Here is a 25767-nt window from a genome sequence, read left to right as displayed (position 1 = left end):
TTCAGTGGTAGTTAGATGACTCTATGTATTTGTCAAAACTTACAGAACTATATACCAAATTTTATTGTGCATAAATGTTTAAAAACTTGTTATATACCATTTTAAGTATAAAAGTTCCTATTTTTAACAAGCTGCAATAAATTATTGCTTTCATCAAAACCATTATATAATGTCATCTCACAATCCATTATATTTGTACTGTTCAATGCAGTAGCTACTAGCCACATATGACTATTTAAATTTACATTTAAATTAACTAAAATTAAATAAATTTAAAAGTCAGTTCCTCACTTGTATTAGCAACGTTTGAAGTGCTGAATAGCCATGTGTGGCTACTGGTTACTGTACTGAACAGCAGCGATATGAAACATTTTCATTTCTGCAGGAATTTCTATAGAACAGTGCTGCATTTGATACTCTTCTCTGGGTTGATTACATTTGCACAGAAAGAGTAGATGCTGTTAAGGGCCAACCCTGCCCCCACAGAACACCTGGACAATGCGCCGCCGGATCTGCTTGGTCCTAACACTGTAAACAATGGGATTGAGCACAGGAGGGAGCAGCAGGTAGACATTGGCCATGAATGTGTGTATTAGTGGTGACAGATGCTTCCCGTAGCGATGAACCAGGGTCATGCCGATGAGAGGCACATAGAAAAGCAGCACTGCACAGATATGAGAGAGACAGGTGTTGATAGCCTTGAGCCTCTCTTCCCAGGAAGCAATGCCCAATACTGCCTGGAGGATTAGAAAGTAAGACACCAAGAGGATTAAGGCATCTAATACAATGGTGAAGATCACAGCTAGCAGGCCATAGATGTTATTGACACGTGTGTCAGCACAGGCAAGCCTCATGGCATCCTGATGAAGGCAGTATGCATGGGAGAGGACATTGGAGTGGCAGAAAGGTAGCCTTTTGATGAGGAAAGGCAGAGGGAGCACAGCCCCCACGCTCCGCAGCAGGACTGCTGCTCCAATTTTGCCAATGACGCCATGAGTAAGAATGGTAGCATAATGCAAAGGGAATCGGATGGCCACAAAGCGATCAAAGGCCATGGCCACCAGAACACCTGATTCCACTACCCCAAAGGTGTGGATGAAGAACATCTGGGTGATACAGGCATTAAAAGTTACCGAACGCCAGCTGAACCAGTGAACACTGACCATGGTGGGCATGGAAGATAGTGAAAGGCTAAGGTCAGTAGCAGCTAACATGGCCAGAAAATAATACATGGGCTCATGGAGACTTCGCTCAACTTTGATCACAACAAGGATGGTGACATTGCCCAGGAACGTGGTGCTGTACAGAAGACAGAGGGGCAAGGCCATCCACAAGTCCTTCTCTGGCATTCCTGGAATTCCAGTCAGAGTGAAGAAGGTCTGGTGGTTATCAGCAGTTTGGTTGAGCAGTGACATAGTGGAACAGTGGTTGACTAGACAAAAAAAGAAGAGCTCATTAAGTCAAACATCCTTCAGTGGAATCAGTGACAATAAGTATTTAGATGGTAGCCATAAGAGAGAATAATTAAAATATTATTCTAACACATCCATGTTCACAGCTTGATACAAAAACTGATGGATATGCCTCATGAAGCAAGAATTCTGTTACTGTTCATAAAATGCTAAAATACTTAGTAGAAAGAAAAAAAAAACTTCAATTAGCATTTGCCCCCAAGGGGGATATAAATCATTTGAAAACATCAAGGAGTTAGCTGTCTTGCAGGCTGCGATAATGAGAAAAAAATTGGCATTGTGCATTTATGTGTATAATAAACACCAACATCAATACCCATAAAGAAAATGTTAGTGATTACAAACTCCAGGGCTGTTCTTAAACCCAGATGTGCAGATGTACACATGTGTATATGTATGTATGTGAATCTTGATTGTGATCTTAAATTGTTGTGATTTAGATATGATCCTTTCCCTCTTTGGCACTCAATTTCTCCACCTGCATGATGTGGGATGGAGGAGAAAAGATACCTTTTAAGGAATTTAAAGCTCTGATCTTCTGCATTCCTGGGTCTATGGGTAGTAAAAGTACCTGAGCTTGAAACATGTGAGGGAGGGAGAAGTCACCTTGGCCCCCAAGGAACCTTAGAAAGACCCACTATGGTTGGCAGAATAATAGCTCCCAAGAATGTCCACATTGGAATCCTTGAAACCTATGAAGATGTTACCTTGCTTGACAAAGAGGAATTTGCATATGGAATTAAAGTTAAGGACCTTGATATGAAAAGCTTATCCTGGATTATCCAGGTAGGTCAAATCTAATCACATGAGTACTTAAAAGTGAAGAAACTTTCCCAGCTGCAAAAAACCAGAGAGATGGCAGCATGAGAAGGACTGGACATTACTTGTTGGTTTTGAAGATGAGGGAAGAGAACCAGAAGTCAAGGAATGTGCGTGTGCTCTAAAAGCTGGTAAAGAGAAGAGGAGAGAATTTTTCCAGAGTCTCCAGAAAGGATTGCAGAAAGGAATTCCTAAAACCTTGGTTTTAGCCCAGTGAGACTCATGTTCTGACCTACAAAACTGTTACATAATAAGTACATGTTACTTTAAGCCACTAAGTTTGTGCTAATTTCTTATAGCAATAGTAGAAAATGAATACCTGGGAACCAGAGTAGAGTTGCCTTAGTCCCTTTTCTGAAACATTCCAAGTCTTCTTATTGCTGGTCTCAATTACTCAGGCCCTGTCAAAAAGACATGTTTTTTTTCTTCATTGCAATTAGATTTTTTTGTCCTAAGGTGCATCTGGAAAAGGATTCTGAGGTTCATTTTTCTCTTCCTTAGGGAACAGAATAACCTCTTAATATTGCAAGTTTTGCGATTAACAGCTGGTTCAGCTAGATGAAATTCATTCATAAAGAGTTTCCAAAAAGAGAGGTTCAAGTATTGTTCAGATTAGTAAAGTCATTACCCCTGGTGTTGCAAACTCATCTGGACTTCTTTCCCTGTCCCTCCACAGAGAACCCTCATTCTCTTCAGTCCATGCTATCACACGGCTGCTCTAATAAACTCCATCTTGAGTTAGCAGCACCTACATTTCTCACTATAACTCTGAGTAAGGCCTGTGTCGATCTATGGGCTATTCTAGACATTCAGACCCACTGCTTACAGTGACAAAGATCAAGATTAAAATCTTAGTACCACACAATCAATTCTCTTCCATTTCAATTTTGTGCTGTTGTCTTTAAGAATATATATTAAACGTGCATCTGAGGCAATCACCTTTTTAGGCCATTCTAGCCACAGCTGACAGAGGGTTCAGGAATAAAAGAAAGAGCAGTGCTGTAGTGACTCTTAACCTTGTTTTATCATGACCCTTCAAAGAATCTCATAAGGGGTCTCCCAAGTGAGAATGTGCATAGAAACACACAAGCACATGCACAAATACAAGCAAAGTTTTGCACAAATATTAAGTGAATTTTCATTTTGTTGAAAACCATCATGGACCCAAGTTTAGAATTCAGACTTAAAGGATTTTTTTTTAAAAAAAAAACCATGAAATATGAACCTGGGTCACAGAAAGGAGCAAAGCCACTAGACAAAATCCAGAGTAGACACAAAAAACAGAAAGTATGAATGCTTGAAATGAATGGAAGCAGAAAAGAGTTATCCCAAATTTCTTGGGAATCAGTAGTTTAGTGCTGTATTGTCCAATATGGTGGGAACTAGACACATGTGCCTATTTAAATTTAAACTAATTAAAGTTAAAATTTCACCTTAGTTGTATTAGCTATATTTTAAGTGTTCAATGGCCACATGTGGCTAGTGGCTACTGTATTGCGATTGGAGAGTGCAGATGTAGAATGTTTTTATCATTAAAGAAAATGCTATTGAAACTTGAAAAGTCGGGACTGCGGACTGCCGGGTTAAAGTATGGCAACATCCTACCTGACCTCTTGACAAATTCTCGGTCCAGTTGGATTCAAGGGTCTGTCACTTATATACTGCATAACCTCTGTCTCTCTTTATCTATATCTCTCTATCTTTGTCTCTCTTTTGGAAATTTGAAAAGGAAAATAGCTTTAAAACTAAAGACTCTGGAGAGAGACTACTTGGGTTCAAATCCTGGCTGTATGACCTTGAACAGGTTACTTAATAATCTCTGTGCTCATTCCTCACCTCTTTACAATGAAAATGAAAATAATAGTATCTACCATGGAGTTGTTAAGAGTATTCATTAGGACTATTGATAGGGCACTTAGATAAGCATCAGGGAAATATAAAACACTCACTAAAGCTTAGCTATATTCAATGTTCATCATTATCCATAACTTTGGTAATGTTTGTTTAAGTATAAAAATTATCTCTAAAAATATTTATGTCCTGAAATCTATTTACATGTTGTTAAATTTATGTACAAACCTACCCATATATTATTTGCATATTTCCACAAAATTCTGTATTGCTAATATCTCTCCCCCCCTCAACCAATTTATCCCAACACTGAAATCCATGGCTTGCAAGTGGTGGCTGTTGCAAGGCTCAAGATGTTGGATTCTGTAGATCTCTCTCAATGACTTTGCACCTTAACCATTACTGCTTACTGTAAAAAATTTAGAGGAAGCAGGTCCTGGATAAATGAGAGATGAAAGGATGGTACGTGAATAGGAGTCAAAGGTAGTAAACAATCAATAATAACAAGAGAATAAGAAGGAAAATTGATTCTGAAGAACTAGCAACCACAAAAGAAACACTGCACTGGCAATCTAAGGAGCTTAATCCCAAAGACCAGTGCCACTCTTCCAGGATTTAGAATGAGAATAGCAAACTAGGCTCTTGATTTCTTAATATCTCACGAACTCAGAAAAAACCTTTTCATGTTCAATTAATTTATTGATTAATTACTTCATATTGATTGAATGCCTACTAAGTACCAGACTTAGCGTGATTGAACAGAAGACCAAAAAGAGAAACCGTTTTCTTTTTTTTTTCCTTCTAAGACCCCCTAGCAAAGAACACATTGAAAGCAAGATCAGCAACATGAATGCACTGTGTGCCTAAAGTTGAACTCTGGCATGCTTTATACATGGGTCAATATGTGGAGCTTGTCTTCTCAGCTGCACTCAGCTTAATTCTATCTCCCTCAATAATAGTGATATATCATGGAGAAGATCCGGCCTGAGCTTTCCTCACAGCAACAGAGCAGGAGCTTCTGTAGCTGAAGGTGGGGGAGGGGTGGGCATCGAGAGTCATTTGCTTTCATCTACTATGGAACTACCGTTCAACACTTTTTCGACACAGGCAGAAAGGTGGAATGGCTGCTCTCTGAGGGACAGGCATGAACATCCTACACTCTGAAAGGATCTCAGGTGCAGAGTAGAAGAGAAGGCCCTTTGGATTTGTCTCATGGGGGAGCCTAGGATTGATCTTTCACTTGGGGAAGGAATGTATTTGTCATTGGACTTGATCTGGGACTTAGGCGGAAAGGGCAACAATCTGCAGGACTCTTATTTCACTAATTAGCCTTTGGCAGAATAAGATACTTCTCTTTCCACTTAATTCCCACATCTACAGTTAGAAGGGTTATTTCTATTTTAATGAAAAAGGAGAAAGAAATGAAAAAAATAATGCTTGCTGAGCACTGTGGTCATTCTGGGCTCTTTAAAAATATGTAGAAAGCACAAGCAATAACCTTATATGATAGACAATGGAAAAAATAATGGATAGGCATATTAAAATTATTTTAATCCTTTAAGTATAAAAATATCTAATATTTATTGATTGCTTATTTTTGTTCTAGGCTCTGTTCTTAGCCCTTTACATGTCCTATCTCATTTAACGATACAAAAAGCTTAGGGGAAAAGAACTATTATTATTGCCACTGCATGCACTAGAAAAACAAAAGTGAGAGAAGTTAATTAATTTGACCCAAATCTCAAAACTAAAAGTTAAATCCAGGTACTCTGATCATTGTGCTTTGAAGTTCTGGTTTTTTCTAAAGAAGAGGATCAACTTTTAGCCACAGGGGCAATTTCTCCTATTAAATTCAAATTCCAGACAAAACAGTGGACTGAGTTCAGCCATGACCTCCTTAACTCCCACCACTCAATGCTGACCTTTACATTTTTCTATGAAGTGTCCATACTGCAGTTCCCTCCATTCTGTGACAGCACCCTCAAAGAAAGCACCTAAGATTTCTCCCCAACTCACCCAGAGCCTGGTCTGGGAAGCGCGTGTCTTTTCTGATGCTGACAGCCACAGTAGCACAGAGACTTAAAAGCAGTAACGCTAGGGCAGATCCCAGTTTCCTCTGGAGTGATCCTATGGAAACCTGAGAGGCTGACTTCCCGGAGATGCCCCCAGGGCCAAGTCCAGACAGACTCCGGCTTCTGAGCAAGTCTTCTTCTTTGTCATGGTCTCAGAGGACCTGGTTTTCCCCAGTGCAAACCTGTGAGGGCAACCCATGCAAACTGAATTAATCTCGGGTCCTGTATGAATGGTGCATCACTAGTTAAATCAGCATACAATTATACTCTAGGGCTTAATGCTTAAAATTCTCTCTTAAAAAAAGTTAAAAGAATAGTTTACCTTTGTTTCACGTGCCTTTTAGTTATCGCTCCATTCTTTTTACGGCTTCACAGCAAAGCCTTTGAACATTGTATTGCAGATGTCATCAATGGCCTGCTTATTGCTAAACTCAGAGAACATTCTTCATCTTACTCTCCTTTTCAGCAGGATTCAATACAGTGCAAAATTACAATGTTGAATTACTTTCTTTTCTTGGTTTCTGTGAAACGGTTTGTTTGATATTTCCTCCTGCTTTAATTTCCACTTCTCAATATCCAGTGATGATTTTATCTTCTTCCTAGATCACAAAATGTTGCTGTGTCTTTTATTTGGTCTTTTCCCCTATACTTGAACTCCACTCTCTCAATGAGTAGTATTTTAAATATTACTTTTAAAAAGCTTTTGATGAAGCTTTAAATATCATTATATGCTTATTACCTGTAAGTGTAATTCTACTTTGATCTCCCTATCAGCTGCTTATTTGATAACTCCACTTGATATCAAATAAGAAACTCAAATTTCACATGGAAAATACTGTAAAACAGAAACACAAAAACTGTTTCTTCCTATGTGCCTAAGGTTAATTTCAATAAATCACACTAGTTATACCACAATCCTCCTAGGTGCCCAAACCAAAATTCAGGCCTTGCCCTTTTTCTCAAAATCGAATCCATCACCATTCATTGTGACATTTTAATTCCCCTATTGATACTTCATTAGCTATATTTTGAGTTATTTTCTTAATAATTACCCTAACATATAGAAAATGCATCTTTAACCTTGTTACTTTTCACTTCACAGTAAAATATTGCAAATTTTCTACAATATACATCCATTTTCTACAATATACATCCATCCTTTATGAAATTACTTTATACCTATTGCATTTACACATCATAAACCAAATAATTCAATGTTATCATTATTTACTTAAGCAACTTGTATTTTTAAATAAACTAAAAAGTAATACATTATTTGCATATGCAGTCTTTTCTATTACCTATACATTTGTCATTTTCAATGTTGTTTATTTCTTCTTTGGATTCAAGATAATGCCTAGTGTCATTTCTATTCACCAAGAGTACCTCTTTTACCATTTCCTGTCAAGTAGACTTTCTAGCAATAAAATCTTCAGATTTATATTTATTAAAAAATTTATTTTAAATTTAGTTTTTTAATTTTTAATTATAATGGGTACATAATAATTGTACATCTTTATAGGGTATATATCATATTTTGATATAGGCATACAATATGAATTAATCAAATCAGGTTAATTGGGGTATCCATCACCTCAGGTATTTATCATTTCTTCATGTTAGAAACAATTCTATTCTGTTCTTTTAGTTATTTTAAACTATACCCTAACTTATTGTTGATTATAGCCACTTTCTCATGAATCAAATATTGTTCATTCAGGTCATTAAATATGAAATGTACTGTTTTGAATCAAACATTCATTTATTATATCTCTTACAAGAAGCAGTACAATTAATCCAAGTATGCACCTAAACTATGTTAATGTTAGCTTGTGTTTGCCAGCAGTGAAGAAGAATGTAGAGCTAATGACAATGAAATCACAATAGGAGTTTTCCACAGCTTGTTGAGAATTGAATGTTCGTCCTTGCAAGTGATCCAAAGCCTGGAAGAACTGGTATCAGCTGGTGCAAGGTCTGGTGAATATAGTGGATGACAGAGTGTTCCCAAGTGCAGCCTCTGTACTTTGAGCAGCGTGGTTTGTGCAACATGTGGTGAAGCGATGTCTTGCAAGAGGATTGGCCAGTCTCTACTGACCAATCTCCACTGCTTAATCAAAAACATCCTCATCATTTCATCCAACTGGATGAAGTAGACATCTCCTGTAATCCACTGATCATGTTTCATGAAGCTGTAGTGGATAATACCAGTGCTGGACCACCAAATAGACACCACTAGCATTTTTTCATAAATATTCGGTTTGGGAATGTGTTTTGGCACTTCATCTTTATCCAACCATTGTGCCAAACACTTGTGATTGTCAAAAAGAATCTATTTTTTAAAAGTGGGCAAAAGACATGAACAGAAGCTTTTCAAAAGAACATAGACTAATAGCCAATAAACATATGAAAAAATGCTCAACATCTCTAATCATCAGGAATATGAAAATCAAAACCACAATGAGATATAACCTAACTCCTGTGAGAATGGCTTTTATCACAAAGTTCTGAAACAGTAGATGCTGGCATGGATGTTAAAGAAAGGAACACTTACACACTGTTGGCGGGACTGCAAACGAGTTCAACCGCTATGGAAAGTAGTATGAAGATACTGCAAAGAACTGAAAGTTTACCTACAATTTGATCCAGCAATCCCACTACTGGGTATTTAACCAAAGGTCAAAAAAACATTTTATTAAAAAGACACTTGCACTGTAATATATATAGCAGCACAATTCACAAATGCAAAGATGTGGAAACAACTCAAGTGAACATTAATACATGAGTGGATTAATAAAATGTGGTATATGTATACCATGAAATATTACTCAGCCATTAAAAAAAATGAAACTAATACCTTTTGTAACAACCTGGATAGAACTTGGGACCATCCTTTTAAGTGAAGTATCACAATAATGGAAAAACAAACACCACATGTACTCACTGCTAAATTGGAACTAATTGATCAACACTCGTGTGCACATATGGTAGTAAAATTCAATGGAAATCAAACAGGTGGGAGGAGGAAGAGGGATGGGGAAATCCAGACCTAACGGGTACAATGCACACTATCTGGGAGGTGGATACACTTAGAACATTTATTCAAACTGTACAAAAGCAATTCATGTAACCAAAATGTTAGTACCCCCATAATATTGTGAAAAATTCAGAGGGGAGAGGAGGGCAAGGGCAATATATGTAACCTAAACTTTTGTACCCACATCATATGCTGAAATTAAAAAAAAAGAATCTATTTGTCATCACATGTAAGAATATGGCATAGAAATGGCTCACCTTTATGTCATGACAGCAAAGAAAGGCAAGCTTTGAGATGATTTCTCTTCTGACACTTGTTTAATTCATGCAGTGCCCATCTATCCAGCTTCTTCACCTTGCCAATTTGTTTCAAATGCTCCAATGTTGATGGAATATTAACGTCAAACCTTGCTGCTAATTCATGTGTATCGCTCCAGGATTGGTCACTGGTACCTTATGTAGTTTGTTTAGTTAGGTCATGTTTTCCTGGATGTTCTTCATGCCTGTGGATGTTCATCAACATCTGGGCATTGAAAAGTTAGGTGTTTATTTTAATCTTTGCATTCTGGGCTTGTTTGAACACATCCTTGAGAAGGCTTTCCAGATACTTAAGTGGAATTGAGTGTTGTGGTCTAAGTCTCTGGTCACTGCTGCTCTATCAGCAATGGGCATGACCCAATCCCAGTAATGCTGTGACTCTTACAGACTCCTGGTGGTACTGCCTTCGTGAGGTTGGGTAAGATACAAGAAAATTCCCTGGATCACCAGGCAACAACTCTCACTCTCTTCCCTCACTCTCTGTGCTGGACTGCTGGAGTTGGGGAGAAGTGACAAGGGCACTGCCAGGTCACACCTGAAGCCAGCCCATTCTCACCAAAAGTCCATGGTGACTGTTGCCTGGCTACCTCTGATGTTTATTCTAAGCCCAAGAGCTCTTTACTCAGCAGGTGGTGAATCCTGCTCATACTGGGTCCTTCCATTTGGGGCGGCATGTTTCTTTCCGGCCCAGGAATGCCTTCCAGAAATGAAGGCCTGGACTTAAGGGCTTCAGAAGTCTGACTGGTGCTTTATTCTACCATGGCTGAGCTGATACCTACGTTATAAAACAAAGGCCTCTGAAATTTACCCTTTCTCTTCCCCAAAGAGAAGACAACTTTCCCTGAGACATACTGCCTGTACTTGGGGGAGGGATGACACAGGTACTGGCTTGGCCGCAGTGGCTGGTGTCACACCAGGTCACGTGAAACCCAAATCCACTGGCTCTGAACCTGCACAGCCACAGAAATTGCCCAAGGACTGAAGCCCTCACTGTGGCCTTACCGCCATAGGAATTTAGTGTAGGAGCCAGGCTGCTTTTAGTCTGCTGGTGGAAGGGCTAGCGGAGCTCGGATTTTGGCATGGAGGATTTTCCTCTGGCCAGGCTGGTCTAAATGCTCTCTCCATGGGCACCGGCAGAATTCTGCCCTGTGCCGTGTTCCCTCGTGCCAGAGTGACCCTAAGTTTCAATGCAAATTCCCAAGATAACTTCACTCTCCTTCCCCCAGGCACACAGATGCTCTCTCCACTTGGCATGCTGGGTTGGCACTGCCAGGGGACGGGGGAGGGTTGCATAGGCAAAGCAAGACTGTCTTTTCTGCCCTCTTCATGCCTCTTTTCTTGATATACTGTTAAAGCCAGGTAGTATGATCACTCACATGATTTTTGATTGTCTGAAGGTGCTTGCTTGCATGGATAGTCCTTGAATTTGGGTTTTGTGCAGAGAGACAATCCCTGGAGGTTTCTATTCAGCCATCTTGCTCTTCCCCTCTCCCTTTATTTTGAAGGAGAATTTCACTGAATATAGAATTCTTATTTCAGTATTTTTTTTTTTCATTTCAGAACTTTGTATATGCCAATCCAATGCCGTCCAGCCTCCATTTTTTTTCAGATGAAATATCAGGCGTTGATTCGATCATTTTTTACCCCATAAGTTGATGAGTTATTATTATTTTTTTTTTTTTTTTGCTGTTATCAGTCTTGGACTTTCGGCAGTTTTATGATGTGTATATGTGTTAACATCTTTCTATTCTAATTTAGGTTTCTTAAACTTATTGAATCTGTAGACTAATTTTTGTTGCTAAATTTAGAATATTTGCAATATTATATATACTCAAACATTGATGCTGCCACTTTCATCTTTCCCCTGGAATTCCCATTATACAGATGTTGGTATGCTGATGTCCCACAAATGCCTGACACTGTTTATTTGTCTTCAATATTTTTCTCTATATTATTTTGTTTTGTTACTTTTTTGTTTATCTATTTTCAAGGTCTTAGATTCTAATTTCTGCCATCTCAGATCTGCTAATGAGTCCATCTAGTGATTATTTTTTAATTTCAGTTTATTGTAATTTTCAACTCAAATTTCCATTTTGTTCTTTTTTTATACTCCCATTTTCCCTATGGAGATTATCTATTTATTCAATCACCATCACTATATTTCCTTTTATTATTTAAATATAACTTTTAAAAAATAATCTGCATACATTTAAAATATATTCTTTGAATTATTTGTCCACTAAAATCAACACATGGGACATTTCAGAGTCAAATTCTATTAAGTGCTATTTTTCTTGATTATAAACAATGCTTTCCTATTTCTAGAAAAGTCTCACAGATTTTTGTTGAAAACTGGGTACCTTAAATACAATAGCATAGAAACCTTAGGTTCTTAATTGCTTTTAAGATAGTTGTTGTGTTTTTGTTATTATTTTCTTTTGTTTAGTTTTTGTAATTCGTCTGAATTTAAACTGTGAAATCTGTCTTCTCACAATAAATGTTTCCCACTAAGTACTGATGTGTACTCTCAGATTATTTTTATTTTTATTTCCATTTTTTAGCCTGGCTTCCTAGGTATTGCCTGTGAGTCTATACATCTTGGTGGTGTGCCAATAATTTGGGCAGAAACTGTTGCTGAGAACCTTAGGTCAGAAACACTGGGCTGCTGGATCTGTGAGTTGTGTGGGGGTACGTTTCATATTCAACCAGTTGTCACGTCCCCCTCTGCTTTCACTTTCCAGCAGGCTGTCTTGAGTTTCCCCCACATGTTAAAATAGCTTCTCAGAAAGCAAGGGATGCATGAAGAGCTTACTTGGCCCTTTCATAACTGTAATCTCCAGGTTCTCCCTGTTAAATTTTTCAGTGTTCCCCTATTTGCAAACTCAGGCTACTAAAACTGTGAATTTTGCCTGTTAATTTCGTGCTTAGCTTTTCAATTTTAGTTGACTTAACCTTGTTTTTTTTTTCCCTCCACCCCAAGTTGAGTCTGTACTCTCTCTGGCAGCACAGCTGCTGGTTTGTCAGCCAGCCCAAACCTGGTTAAACTACTTTTGATTTTATTATTCTTATTATTGACAGTGGTGGGAGAGGAGTATTCTTGCAAGAAGCTGTATAAGCTTTTCAATATGTTTCTCAATATGTTGCCTATCTTGGGTCAATTTCCACAGTGTTAGATTTTTTAAAAAAATAATTTGTCCAGTTTATATCTTTTTTTTCCAGAAGATTCACCAATCTATTCCTCTGAAATAGGCAGAAAATCTTCTTTTTCTACTGTTATACACATATATGTCTATATGCATGCACATACATACCCACACATGTGCTTACACACACACGCACACACACACATGCACTTTAGAATATTTATATTAAAAAACAAAGAATGAGACAAACACTGGCAGGATGCTTCTGTTTTCTGATGAAAAACCTGACAAGATGTTTGATGCTGGTGGAAATAATCGCATACAAGATAAAAACTGCATGATGAGAAAGAGTCTTAAACAGAATTGCTGAAGTGATGTTCCTGAGCAGACAACAGGGGATAGAATCTGTTGTAAAGACCAGAGAATTGGATTTTGAAAAGGAGTATGAATATTTCATCTCATCTTTATAATATAAGGTAACAGCAAAGTCAGTGTATATTTGGCACTGTTAGTGGGGGAATAAATGTAGTGTGGGGTGCTGGATGTTGTTTTCTGATCGTCTTAATTTTCTTAATGAAGGAAGAAGCAAAGTCATCAACAAAGAGCAAGTATTTGGGTAAGATGATGGATGCTTGAGCAGAAACGATCGGTAAGAAATCGTTATCTAAGGGAGGAGAAAATTTATAAAGTATGATTGTCTGAAAGCATTGAAGGAATACAGGAGGACTTTCGTTAATAAGTTATAAATTTATTAGTAAATAAATACATTTAAAGTAGCAATAGTAAACGTGGTTGTGTGATTTCCTCTAGACATATTGGGCTGTATGAATAGTGATGGGGAGGGAAAGGAATAGCTGCACTTATCCAGGGGAAGTTGTTTAATAATAAATAACAAGGAAATGCTGAATGAATGGCAGGTTAAATAACTGTCCCTAAGATCAAAGAGCTGAAAAATTAAAACTATGATTTCAAACAAGATGTATCAGACTTCACAGACTCTACTCTTCCTACTGACTTTGCCATCTTAGATATGGAGAGGCACACCTTTGAAAGAGTAGAGTTCCAGATGATAGGAAACTCTGACTGTTAGAATAATCGGGAGTCTTTCTGGAGGAGGTTATGCTAGAGGTGGCATCGGTTTCTGTACATATGGACGAGGCAAGTCCTGATGTCCTCAGGGGAGACCATGTCACCAGTTAAGCATTCAGAAAGTTTGCATCAAGCACTTTGTGTGTGCTTAGTTCTGTCCCCACTAAGCCCTCTCACAAGATCAAAATTCCTTGAATTTCCTTGTCATTTAACTTTTTTTTTTTTTTTTTTTTTTTTGAGACAGAGTCTCACTCTGTTGCCCAGGCTAGAGTGAGTGCCGTGGCATCAGCCTAGCTCACAGCAACCTCAAACTCCTGAGCTCAAGCGATCCTCCTGTCTCAGCCTCCCGAGTAGCTGGGACTACAGGCATGCACCACCATGCCCGGCTAATTTTTTCTATATATATTTTTAGCTGTCCATATAATTTCTTTCTATTTTTAGTAGAGATGGGGTCTCGCTCTTGCTCAGGCTGGTCTCGAACTCCTGAGCTCAAACGATCCGCCCACCTCGGCCTCCCAGAGTGCTAGGATTACAGGCGTGAGCCACCACGCCCGGCCTTAACTTTTTGCCCTTAGTGACTAGGGTTGCTTAAAGATAGTTTAAAAAATTAAAACCTAATCTATAGAAATATATATAGTACATAGTATATATTAGAAATATGTATAATGTAGTAGCATTATATGTAGTATTTGTTATACATAATATACAGCATATAATATATAAAATATATTATAATATATATCACATATAGAATTATATATTGATATATAATATATATTATATAATATATTACATAATATATAATATATGATAATACTATAAATACACAGAAAAATCATAGGCTTCTAGACATATTTATAATCTCTTATTCAAAAATATGTAGATGCACTTATATTTAAGCACTAGTCCTTAACGTTTATGGTGTATGTTTTCTCCTTCAGGTTATAATACACACTGGGAAAAATATGGGTTTAGAAATTTAAAATAAATAGATAAACTTCTGCCATACACTCTCAATCATTACTGAACTAAAGTATCCCCAAAATAATGTTTTATATCTGAATTCTGTATTCTTCTGTAATAATGTGACTATGCCTATGAAGGAAAATGAATGAGATCAAAGGGGGCATAAAGATGAGATAGAAAGGATCTGTGGACAAATGAAGGACTGACCCCAAAAAGGCACAGACTGAAGTAATCAGCTGGCCCTATAATTTTCAGAATTATCTCATTGATGAAAAAAAATCATAGAAAAATACATTAAAACAAATGAAAGAAATTATATGTGATATGTTGGAATAGCAACCCAGGAAACCAAAGAAGTCCAGTAAATTCAAAGAACTTTGCCTCTGTGTTCCTGAAGGACAGAGTTCAGGCAACTATTCTCTCTAAACAAAAACAACAGTAGGCTCTAGCCCTACTGCAGGGCCAGTTATAACACTATTTCATCATTGAGAGTGAGGCTGGCTTTGGAGTCAGAAGCCCTGGACCCAAATTCAGCTAGAATCTTAAAACTCAGTGATCAGAAGAGGGTTTGAGGGTATGCGTGACTGCTTGAGAGAAGGTTGACATTCAATCTCCATATTCACTCATTCGTTGTTTTATTTCTTCATTCACACTGAGGCAAATCAGTGTGATTGCATTTGTGTGTGCATATGCAATTGTGTATATGTTCACAACTGGCTGAGAGGATGCAAATAAAAGCAAACTGAAGAAAATGTTGAGATAAGTGTTGGCAGCAGAAAGGGCAGTCTGACAGATAAAAGAAGGGTTGGAGTTAGTAGAGAAATGGGGATGGACTAGGGAATAGCCCAGGTGGCACTGTGTAACACCCCACAAGGGATTATTTACAGAGAAGTTGTGAAATCCTTGCAGAATCGTGATGGCCCCAGACACCACCAGAGGTTTGAGTTGTCTTCATAAGTGCTCTGCATGCTAGTTTCAAGGAAGGGAAGGAGCCCAATTAATTCTGAACTGGAGCACAGAGGTTGATACTGGTAACAAATTAACCTTAAAATGTTTTGTATGCCCTCTACATAAAAGCAAGCACTGTATTGAATTATTTATGTAAAATTTTTCATTAAATCCTAGCAGAAATTCTAGTGAAGAATATGATAAATACAGATGATAATAGTCTACATAGTGTCATGCAGTGCTGGAAAGCAAAGATGAAAAGAAAAAGTACAATTCAAGTGCCATTATTAGGAATAAAAGAAGACATAGACTGTGGGGGGAGACATAGTGCATGGATAATTATAAACTAAAGATGGGATGGAAGAATACATAGGGATTTCCTTGGAAGATAGAGAAGGAGGGGGCCGAAAAGTTAAGGAAGATGAAAAGGAGAAGAAAGATGGTAGAGATAAGAATGGGGATGAAAAGGAGAAGATAGGGTAAAACACATTCAGGTAAAGAAAAGCAGAGTCAAAACCAGCGTCACAGAAGGGGAAAACAGCAATCAACTATTGGCATAGAAGAACAGTGTTTTAGCAGGCCCCGGGGGTCTAGACAAAGAATATTAAAGATTTTTCAAGAAAACCTCCAGTAGGGATAAGCCAAATGATTCGTCCCAAGTGAAAGCCACCAGAATTTTGGGTTGAGGGGTCAGCAGACCCAAGCAAGTGAATGGCTTTCACATAACATGAAAGTATATTTTTTGAAAGAGGCTGGGATTCTGTTAGGAAGACATAACACAACATTTGTAAGTGGACTACACTCCCTTTCAAAGAATCTTCTGTGTCTAAGAAATCAGAATCTACAAGATAACTTCTTTGTATTCATGTTTCCCAAACAGAAAATTCTCATCCTACATCAGAGAAACAGGAAACAAAATGAGCAGGGAAATCCACCTGGTTTTGTGTGCCTAATCCCACCCCAAGCTCAGAGTTTCCCCCACCAACTCTTGAGATATCTTTCTCCTTTCTCAAAAATACCTCGGTGAAAACAAAGATGTCCATACTATCTCTCACAGACTCCCTATTGAAGTTTTTGTTTGTGGCCTCATAGAAAAATAGATTTTTTTCCTTGGTTAAAGATTTTTAATCCACATGCCGAAGATCAGAAAAGGGTTTGAGGGTATGCATGACTGCTTGAGAGAAGGTTGACATTCAATCTCCATATTCACTCATCCATTGTTTTATTTCTTCATTCAATTCATATGGAAAAGTTAAGATATGCCTTGCATGTACTCAAGGAGGTGATGAACAAGAAAATATTCCTTTATGTCAGGGAGTTTAATGTCAAGTAGGAGAGATAGACATTTAAAAATACTTATGCAATGTGTAACTAACTGTACTGACTTTTAAAAAGGAAAAGACCAGAAATGTGAAGACAGCATACCAAAGAGTCTTAAGCTACCTGGATATTTGGAAAAGGCTTACTTGGGAAGGGTAGATATAGGTTTTGGTTAGGCAAAGAGGGACTTTACAGGGAGTGAGGAAAAGCATAAAGAACTGGGAAGAACAAACATAGAAACTTTATATCAGGAAATATTTCAGTGAGATCCAGGAACTTAAAGACTACAAATTTGGCTGGATTAAATAGACCAAAGGTAAGAGTAAATGGTATGAGTTGGTGCTGAAGAGGGAGGCACTGGATCTTGCTGTCCCTTGCAGGCTAAGGATTTTGAACTTTGTTTTAAGTACCATGGGATCCCTTAAAGTCATTTTGCTTCTGATGAATAAATTGATTTGCTATTTTTTGGAAAAAAGTCTATTCTGACTTCAGAATGAAGAATGTGTTGGAATGGGGCACTAGTGGATGCAGTAAGATCAATTAGAGAGCTGGAAAGAAATAGAGTACATGATTTATTGGCTCAAGGAAGAGGAAGAAAGGAGATAATTTTTTTTCATGTTTTAGAGATAAGTTTGGAAATTGGTCAAGTGCTGATCTGATGAAGGAAGAGCTTTTAAATATGGCTCCAAAATTTCTGGTGTGTTAGGAGACTAACAAAAAGCCCTATCTGTGGCTATTCTCTTGAGCCAATAACCTTTATTCTCTGCTCCTTGCTACTTTAAAATGAGGTTATGGAAAATTATAAATTGTTGAAATTTGTGAGGATTAAATGATAATATGAGCAAATTGTCCACTAATGTGTCTATTTTGCACATGCAGTTCATTACAGATACAGTGTAATAGATACCTAGGCAGATAATTGATCCATGTCTATCTTTACACACACTTACACACACACATGGATATGTGTGGATGTGGGTTTGTGATGGCCATGGGATTGTGTGTGGGTATGTGTGAGGTGATGCTAGTGTGAAATTGGTGGGGTTTTTTAAATTTATTTAGCAAAATACTCTGTTATTAAGTCTTTGTTTATGGCTGCTTCTTTTCTACCAAACTTTGAGAGCTACCAAAAGAAGAGTCTAATTCTCTACTATCTAAACACTTAATATTTAGTCTTATCCCCATTTTTCAGATAAAAAATTAAATCAAAGAGAAGGGAGGTCATCATGTGTGACTTTCTAGGAGCAAAAGAAAAAAAAAACATTTAGATGCTAGTTTTTAGTATCACTCTTCCCTCTGCCATTCTATTTATACATTCATAAAGCCATTTACCTGTTTATATGGGAATATATTTTCAATTTAGGAGCTGTGAGCTAAGTGGAAGAGTCCAGCATCACCAAATGGTGAGAACACCATGATGAACTTGAACTCATCGCTTGCCAACCACCACAGTTTCATTCTGACAGGTATCCCAGAGATGCCAGACAAGAACCCATGGATGGCTTTTCCTCTGGGATTTCTTTATGCATTAACACTCCTGGGAAATGGTACCATCCTAGCTGTCATCAAGGTGGATCAGAGTCTCCATGAGCCTATGTACTACTTCCTCTCTATCTTGGCCATCACTGACATGAGTCTCTCCATGTCCACCTTGCCCTCCATGCTCAGCATCTTCTGGTTCAATGCCCCTGAGATTTCCTTTGATGCATGCATCACACAGATGTTCTTCATCCATGTATTTGGAATAGCAGAATCAGGAGTCCTAGTGTCCATGGCCTTTGACAGATTTGTGGCCATCCGAGACCCACTACACTATGCTTCCATCCTCACCCATGACGTTATTGGAAAGATTGGAATAGCTGCCCTCTCCCGGGCAATCTGTGTGGTCTTCCCTGTGCCCTTCCTTATAAAGCGGCTACCCTTCTGCAGTTCCAATGTCTTGTCTCATTCATACTGTCTTCACCAAGACATAATGAGGCTAGCCTGTGCCAGCACTCGCGTCAATAGCCTGTATGGCCTCATTGTAGTCATCCTCACATTGGGGCTCGATGCCCTCATCATTCTCTTGTCTTACCTACTCATCCTGAAGACTGTGCTGGGCATTGCCTCCAATGCTGAAAAGCTCAAAGCCCTCAACACCTGCCTCTCTCATGTTTGTGCTATTCTCCTCTTCTATGTCCCTTTTATTGGTGCCTCCATGATCCACAGATTCGGGAAGCATTTATCACCAGTAGTGCACACACTCATGGCCAATATCTACCTGCTACTCCCGCCTGTGCTAAACCCCATTGTCTATAGCGTGAAGACCAAACAGATAAGAAGACGGATCATTCACATTTTCCAAAGAAAGAACAGGGCCTAGTGGAACGGAATCACATCTAAGATGCAGAATAAGTAGCCAGTGGAAGAATTAATATTAATATTTCAATTTGCAGCAGTTACAACGCAAACTACACATCTGGAAAAATGCAAGGGTGGACAAAGCTTGTGGGTGAAGATACAAAACAGGTTATTGTTGTTCTGTATATACTTTATTTTGGAATGTATGCATTTAGGTGTCTGGTAAACAATATCTAACCTAATTAAGTAATATCATATGCTTTTTTGAAACTGGAGATGAGCATCAGTGAGAAAAATTTATCTATCATCTGTTTATCCAGATAATACTTATAAATGTTTACTCTTATAATATTAAATAATATTTTCATTAGTTATTAAATTAAATATTAATTACAGTAAGAAGGATTCAATAAGCCCTTTAGCACTGCCTGCCAAAGGACAGGCTATCTGAATATATTTTTTTTCGTCAAATAAAGGAAAAAAAACTGTTATAGGATCAACAATATATACCTTATGTTTAGGTATTCATTGGGTGAAGGATATCCACTCTGAAATTAAAGCAGGCACAGCTGTGGTTCCTTGATCCATACCTTTTCTTTTAAGTGGTACCACTCCTTTACAGATTCATCATGCTTATAATTTTCTGCCACATACTTAGGAGACTAATAGGTATTTTGCATTTGTACTTTTGACCCAACACAAGTAACATCAATTTCCCCATGTACTACAGGATCCAGTAAAACTTTACTGAATAAAATTACTTCTGGGCTCGTATAAGACAAGTGAAAATTCTCAGCACAGGGAAGAGGTTTAAAAATGTAGTGTATGTAGTGGAGTGAATATATCAAAGGCAATGTGCTTTTGCATTGAGGATAATATCTGCTTTAAGAATTGTGATAATCATTATGAAACCAAGTTGCGAGGGTGATTATTTATCCATTCAATAAATAGACATTGGACAAACATGAAATACCAGTCATGATGCTACACTGTGAGAATACAGAAAAAATTGCAGCACTTTTCGGATCAATCTTTGAAATATTCCTCTGTAAAGAAACATGCACACAGATAACAATGCAAGCAGGTGTTACATCATTATATTAATAATATTATTTATTTTGTTAATACTAACTGAAAATGCTAGCAATTTACTGGTATAGGTTGTATCAGTAAATTCTCTCAACAACATTTTTTTCTTCTTTCTTTTTTCTTTTCCTTTTTTTTTTTTTTTTTTTTTGAGACAGAGTCTTGCTTGGTCACTCTGAGTAAAGTGCAGTGTTGTCGTCATAGCTCACTGCAACCTCAAACTCCTGGGCTCAATGATCCTGTGCCATTTGGACCAAATAAAACTAGCTTTAAAAAGAAGTTTTGTTGGTAATTCAGGTCACCATCCCAGTTGGTTCAGAGTCTGTTACCACACATATTTCTCTACTCCTTTTCCTGAGCAACATTTACTCCTCCCTCAACAGACCTTCCCTCCTAAAGTCCTACCCACGTGCTGCAGTGACTGCGCTGACTGCTCTGTTTCTAATGGCCAGAGAACTGCTGTTGCATCTCTGCTTTAGAACATTCACTGAGCCCTTTCTACTCAGCCAGGAAGACAATTAAAATGGGGAGAGCTGGTGAGAGGTATTCTGTCCCTATCTGCTTCCTCTAGACCTCGATGCTCTTTTCAAACCATTAGGTTTCAGGGGACCCATCACATTCTAGAAGCAGAAATTGGCACAAGTAAAATTTACTTTTAATCTCTCCCTGAGGTGCAGTTTTGTACAACTTTAGGGGTATCTTTAATTTGGATTACAATGTAAATTTCACCTCCAAATTAGGTAAAACACAGCCCTTAATTATAAGTTTCTCTAATACATCTAACTGATTTCTTAGAAAAAAACCAATTCCCACCTGGGAGCTCTGATTTTTGTTGATTTGTTTGCTTATTGTTTTTCTTCTATCTGCCTCTTTTCTACTTTCTGGCTCAGAAATAAACCCAAAGTTGTTACTTATATTGTTCTGTTTCTATTTCCTCATCTATGTAATTTAATTGGATGATCACATCTACTTACATATACCGAAATGCAGTGTTGCAAAGACCTACAGGAAATATTAGGGCTGGCATCTGAAGGACTTCTAAAAACTAGAGAATTCGCAATCTTTCCCGTGGTGATCCATACTTAAGATAGACACGCTGAGAACCGGAAAGCAAAGACTGAGAGTCCGGCTGCATCTGGCTTGGGGGTGGGTGAGGGAAGGACACTGCTCTGCACAGTCAGGCACCACATCCCCCGGGCCTGTCTTTCCTCGGCAGCCCTGGCCTCGGAAGACAGAGCAGGGTTAGCCAGTGACTTCAGGTTGGGAGACTGAGAGTGAGCACTGAAATGGGCCACATCAGGGTGGGGAAACAGGAGCTCACGTGCCTGCAGCCTTCAGCCTCATCATCTTCTATGGGAGGTCTGGACCATGGGCCTGGGCACACAGCACAGATGCCCACAGTAGTCAACAACAGGGGTATTGAAAGTATGTATTTCAGTTCTTAATTGGCATGACTGTGATTTCCATTGGATAGAAGGTACTGATTTCCACACGCTTATTGATGCCTGCTTTGTGTTAATATTTCTCAGATCTGAGGTAAGTAAAGCACCATTTCTCCTCCTGGAGACTCAGAGCCAGGACATCAGGGTGCAGAGGACGGAGTGGACATGTTGAAAGCAGAATGGAGCAGGTACTGTGGGAGCACAGGGCTGGGTTCTAAAGAAGCACTGTGGACTTTTTTCGCTTTCTCCCAGGCATTAAGCAGTGCACTGGGAACACATTAATTGATCAGAAAATGCTGTTGTTTTGAGTATTAAATGTCAGCATACTAATAACACTATGTTTGGTTCTGTGCAGAATAGACCATACTGAAGAAAGAGTTCCCTTTTGAAAGTACTCTGGAAATGAATCCTGAGATCAGAGCTTGGCTCTGATTAACATTTAATAATCACAAGAAGCTGACTTAGCAAAGGGCTGCCTTTGCTAAGATTCTGTCTGGCCATCTCGTAGTCTGTGTGATTATAGGTTAGAGCTGCTTGAAGGAAGAGAGACACTATGATGACTCTGCCCATCTACAAATGGGAAATCAAGTCCCTCACTCAAAGTGCTCACTGGATAGCTTCTGTACATGACTGTGGGCACATTTGAGTTTAGTCACATATTTGATTTCATGGACACAAGGATTCTCCAAGAAATGAGGAGAATCACCTATTTTCATTAATACAGAATACTTAAGGTTGCTTACAATCATGACAGAGCTGCCCAGTTTCAATAATTAATTTGTATACTGGGGCTGGAATTATAGGTATTCAGTATTTTGGTTTTGAGTGGCAATCATGCAAATTAGATGCTCTGCTTCTCAGTTTCTATTGTTCCTTATTCTATAAATATCCTCCATCCCCTAGCAGAATGCTGGGTAAAGCGTAATTGCTTGATACATTGCTTAAATAAAAATTTAAAGTGTTACAAATATTTTAATTTTTATAAAAAGAAGTGTGAGACAATTTGCTATTTGTATAACAAATTTATTTTTTATTTCACGACATCCTTCAGAATTTTAATTTTGTGGGGATAACAAAAGGAGTGCTCGAGACTGAGAGGTCTGGTGCTGTATTCAGTTTTGGAGGAATGAGGCAAAAATGGACCTGCACATGCCATACTTTGGACAGTATTGGAATTGTTGCAACAATGATATCAGACATAGTAAACTTTCAAATTTATTCATTCCCTATGTGGTTTTTTCTTGTGGTTGTGTCTAGGTTTTAGGACAGATGAGTGAACAACTACACTACACTTTCATGGAAGTTATACTTAAGTTATAGAGACAGATGATAAAGAAGTAATAAAATATTAATAATTATATATTGTGCTGATTGGGAAGGAACAAAATATTTGAATTGATGGAACAAATATGTGGCTCAGGATCTAGTTAAGACAGGTAGATTAACAAACATCTCCCTGGGAAGATGGCATTTGTTGAGACCCGGGGGATGATGACAGGGAGCCATCTTCTCCTGCAGAAGAACCACTGGGAAGACAGAGGGGTGAGAGCAAAACTCTAAGGCAGGCAAGAGTTTGGTGCATGTGAAAGTATAAGACTAGAAGGGCTGGAGCAATGGAGAGAGGAATCAATATACCAGGGGAGGGATGTTGAAAACATAGAATATGCTACTCAGAAACAATAGGAAATATACTACTAATACACACAACAGCATGGGTGAAACATTATATTCAGCAAAATGTGACAGACTCAAAATAATATATCATTATTCTTCTATTTGTATATAACTCTAAGGCCATCAAAATCAGTGTATAGTGAAAAATATCAGATCAGGGTTTCCTGGTTGTGGTGGAGGGGAGCTGATTGACTACAGAAGGGCAGGATGAATGTTTTTGACGTGATGGAAACATTCTTTATCTTGATTGAGGAGCTGTTGACTACGTAGACATTAAAACTCATCAAACTGTGTATTATAATCTTGCATTTTATTGTTGCAAGTTATACACTAATAAAGCTAATTTTAAAAACAAAGAAAGAATATCACATTGATTAACTAATTGGCTGATAATTTGCTGATTGTGGTCCCTAGAACTCTGAAATTTGGGAAGAATAAAAATCCTCCTTCAAAACACCCATTCTGGCCGGATGCAATGGCTCACACCTGTAATCCTAGCACTCTGGGAGGCCAAGGCTGCAGGATCCTTGAGCTCAGGAGTTCAAGACCAGCCTCAGCAAGAGTAAGACCTGTCTCTCCTAAAAATAGAAAAATTAGCCAGGTGTCATGTATTGTACCTGTGGTCCAAGCTATTCAGGAGGCTGAGGCAGGAGGATTGCTTGAGCACAGGAGTTTGAGGTTGCTGTGAGCTAGGCTGACTCCAGGGCACTCTACTCAGGGCAACAGAGTGAGACTCTGTCTCAAAAAAAGAAAAAAAAAAAAGCACCCTTTCTTTTCTTGGGGCATTTTCAGGCTCCAATAATTTGTTTCTTCTGGAAAAAGCAAACGTGTTCCTAATTCCTCTCAAGGAGCCTTTATCTAATGTTGGTTTTAGTAATATAAATTACCCTGAATTCTAGAATCTTCTTCACAATTGGCTTTGGTAAAAAAAAAAAAAAAAAAAAAAAAAAAAAAGCGGTGAATAGGTTATCAATTCAAGTGCAATGATATGATAGAAAACATGGTTTTAAAAGCAGCTTAAAATTTTAATTCAAAAGAAAAGCACTGTTAAAATATACGATTAAAATACAATATATTATCTTCAGATGAGAATCTTCTTCCTCATTCTTTTCCAAAAACTTTATTCTGAAATTCATTGTCTTCAGGGAATCAGCAAATTTTGGAGAAGAGAGACCAAAACTTCAGCCCACCTGGTCCTCATTGATAGCAGTCTCTCGAAGCTGTGGTCTGGCAGCAATTTTTACATCTAAATTTTCAAGCTTCTGTGGACCTTCATCTCCTCCCTAATCCTCTCAGACTGCCCACTCACTACCCTTGGTTTTGGCACTGCATTAACTTCTCCTGTTTAAATCCATTATTATCTAAATACTTTTTTCTCATACTAAAACTTCCTCAATCCAGAATATTTTTTAAAAATACACTAAGGTTCAAAAAGAAAATGAAAATATCACAAGGCCAACTACTCCAAGTAGCTATTACTAAAATGTGTATGTGTTTCCTCAATCTCTTTATATGCATATGTGCTCTGTTTTAGAATTACATCAAACCTTACAAACAATTGTTATTCTTTTTTATTTAATAATATCATCACCATTTTTCTCATCTTCAGATACTTATTGAAATACAGTAGATAAATGGCACTTGATATTCATCTGCCCATTGCTGCTTCTGGTGTCATATAGTATGATATATAAATGTTTTTTGTTGTGTTTTTATAAATAATAATTTTATGTATGACATTATACATATTTTTGGCTTCTAAAATTTGACTTCTATGTGGATTCTCCCATGGGAAAAATATATATGCTTTTTAACTATTCCATGCAAATTTCTAAATTTCTTTTAAACAAAGTCTACCAACTTATACTGATACCAATGGTATAAAAATAATATTTTGTGCTATTTTTTACATTAATTATTTGTGGAAGATGACATTCTTTTAAAATACTCACTGATTTAATAGGTAAAAATATTTTTATTGCTTTCTTGTGATGATGAACATAGGTCAACTAAGTTATTATCCATCACAACTCTCAGAGACCTTCTGTTCTGGGTATCCTAAAAATGGTTCCTCTTACCCCTGCACCAGTGGTTTATAAGTTGGCTTTGTGATGACATGTAACAGTTTGTCAAACTCATTTACATCTCCAGATTAGAGAGGCAATAGCAGTGATGGTTATGTTTGACTCTTGGC

General features: G+C 37.8%; 2 protein-coding genes across 2 annotated transcripts; one reads left to right on the top strand and one right to left on the bottom strand.

The window, feature by feature from the left end:
- Nucleotides 1-461: 461 nt before the first annotated feature.
- Nucleotides 462-1415, bottom strand: LOC138384834 (olfactory receptor 51H1-like). Its single transcript, XM_069470497.1, has one exon. The coding sequence runs from the start codon at nt 1413-1415 to the stop codon at nt 462-464; it is 954 nt and encodes a 317-aa protein (XP_069326598.1).
- A 14339-nt stretch (nt 1416-15754) lies between these two features.
- LOC138384074 (olfactory receptor 51H1-like) lies at nt 15755-19393 on the top strand. Its single transcript, XM_069469342.1, has 2 exons — nt 15755-15794; nt 18395-19393. The coding sequence occupies exon 2, from the start codon at nt 18446-18448 to the stop codon at nt 19391-19393; it is 948 nt and encodes a 315-aa protein (XP_069325443.1). The 5' UTR covers nt 15755-15794; nt 18395-18445.
- The last annotated feature ends 6374 nt before the right edge of the window (nt 19394-25767 follow it).

This window comes from Eulemur rufifrons, chromosome 6 (genome assembly GCF_041146395.1).
Source record: "Eulemur rufifrons isolate Redbay chromosome 6, OSU_ERuf_1, whole genome shotgun sequence".
Lineage (NCBI taxonomy): Eukaryota > Metazoa > Chordata > Mammalia > Primates > Lemuridae > Eulemur > Eulemur rufifrons.
This window is presented reverse-complemented; position numbering and strand designations above follow the sequence as displayed.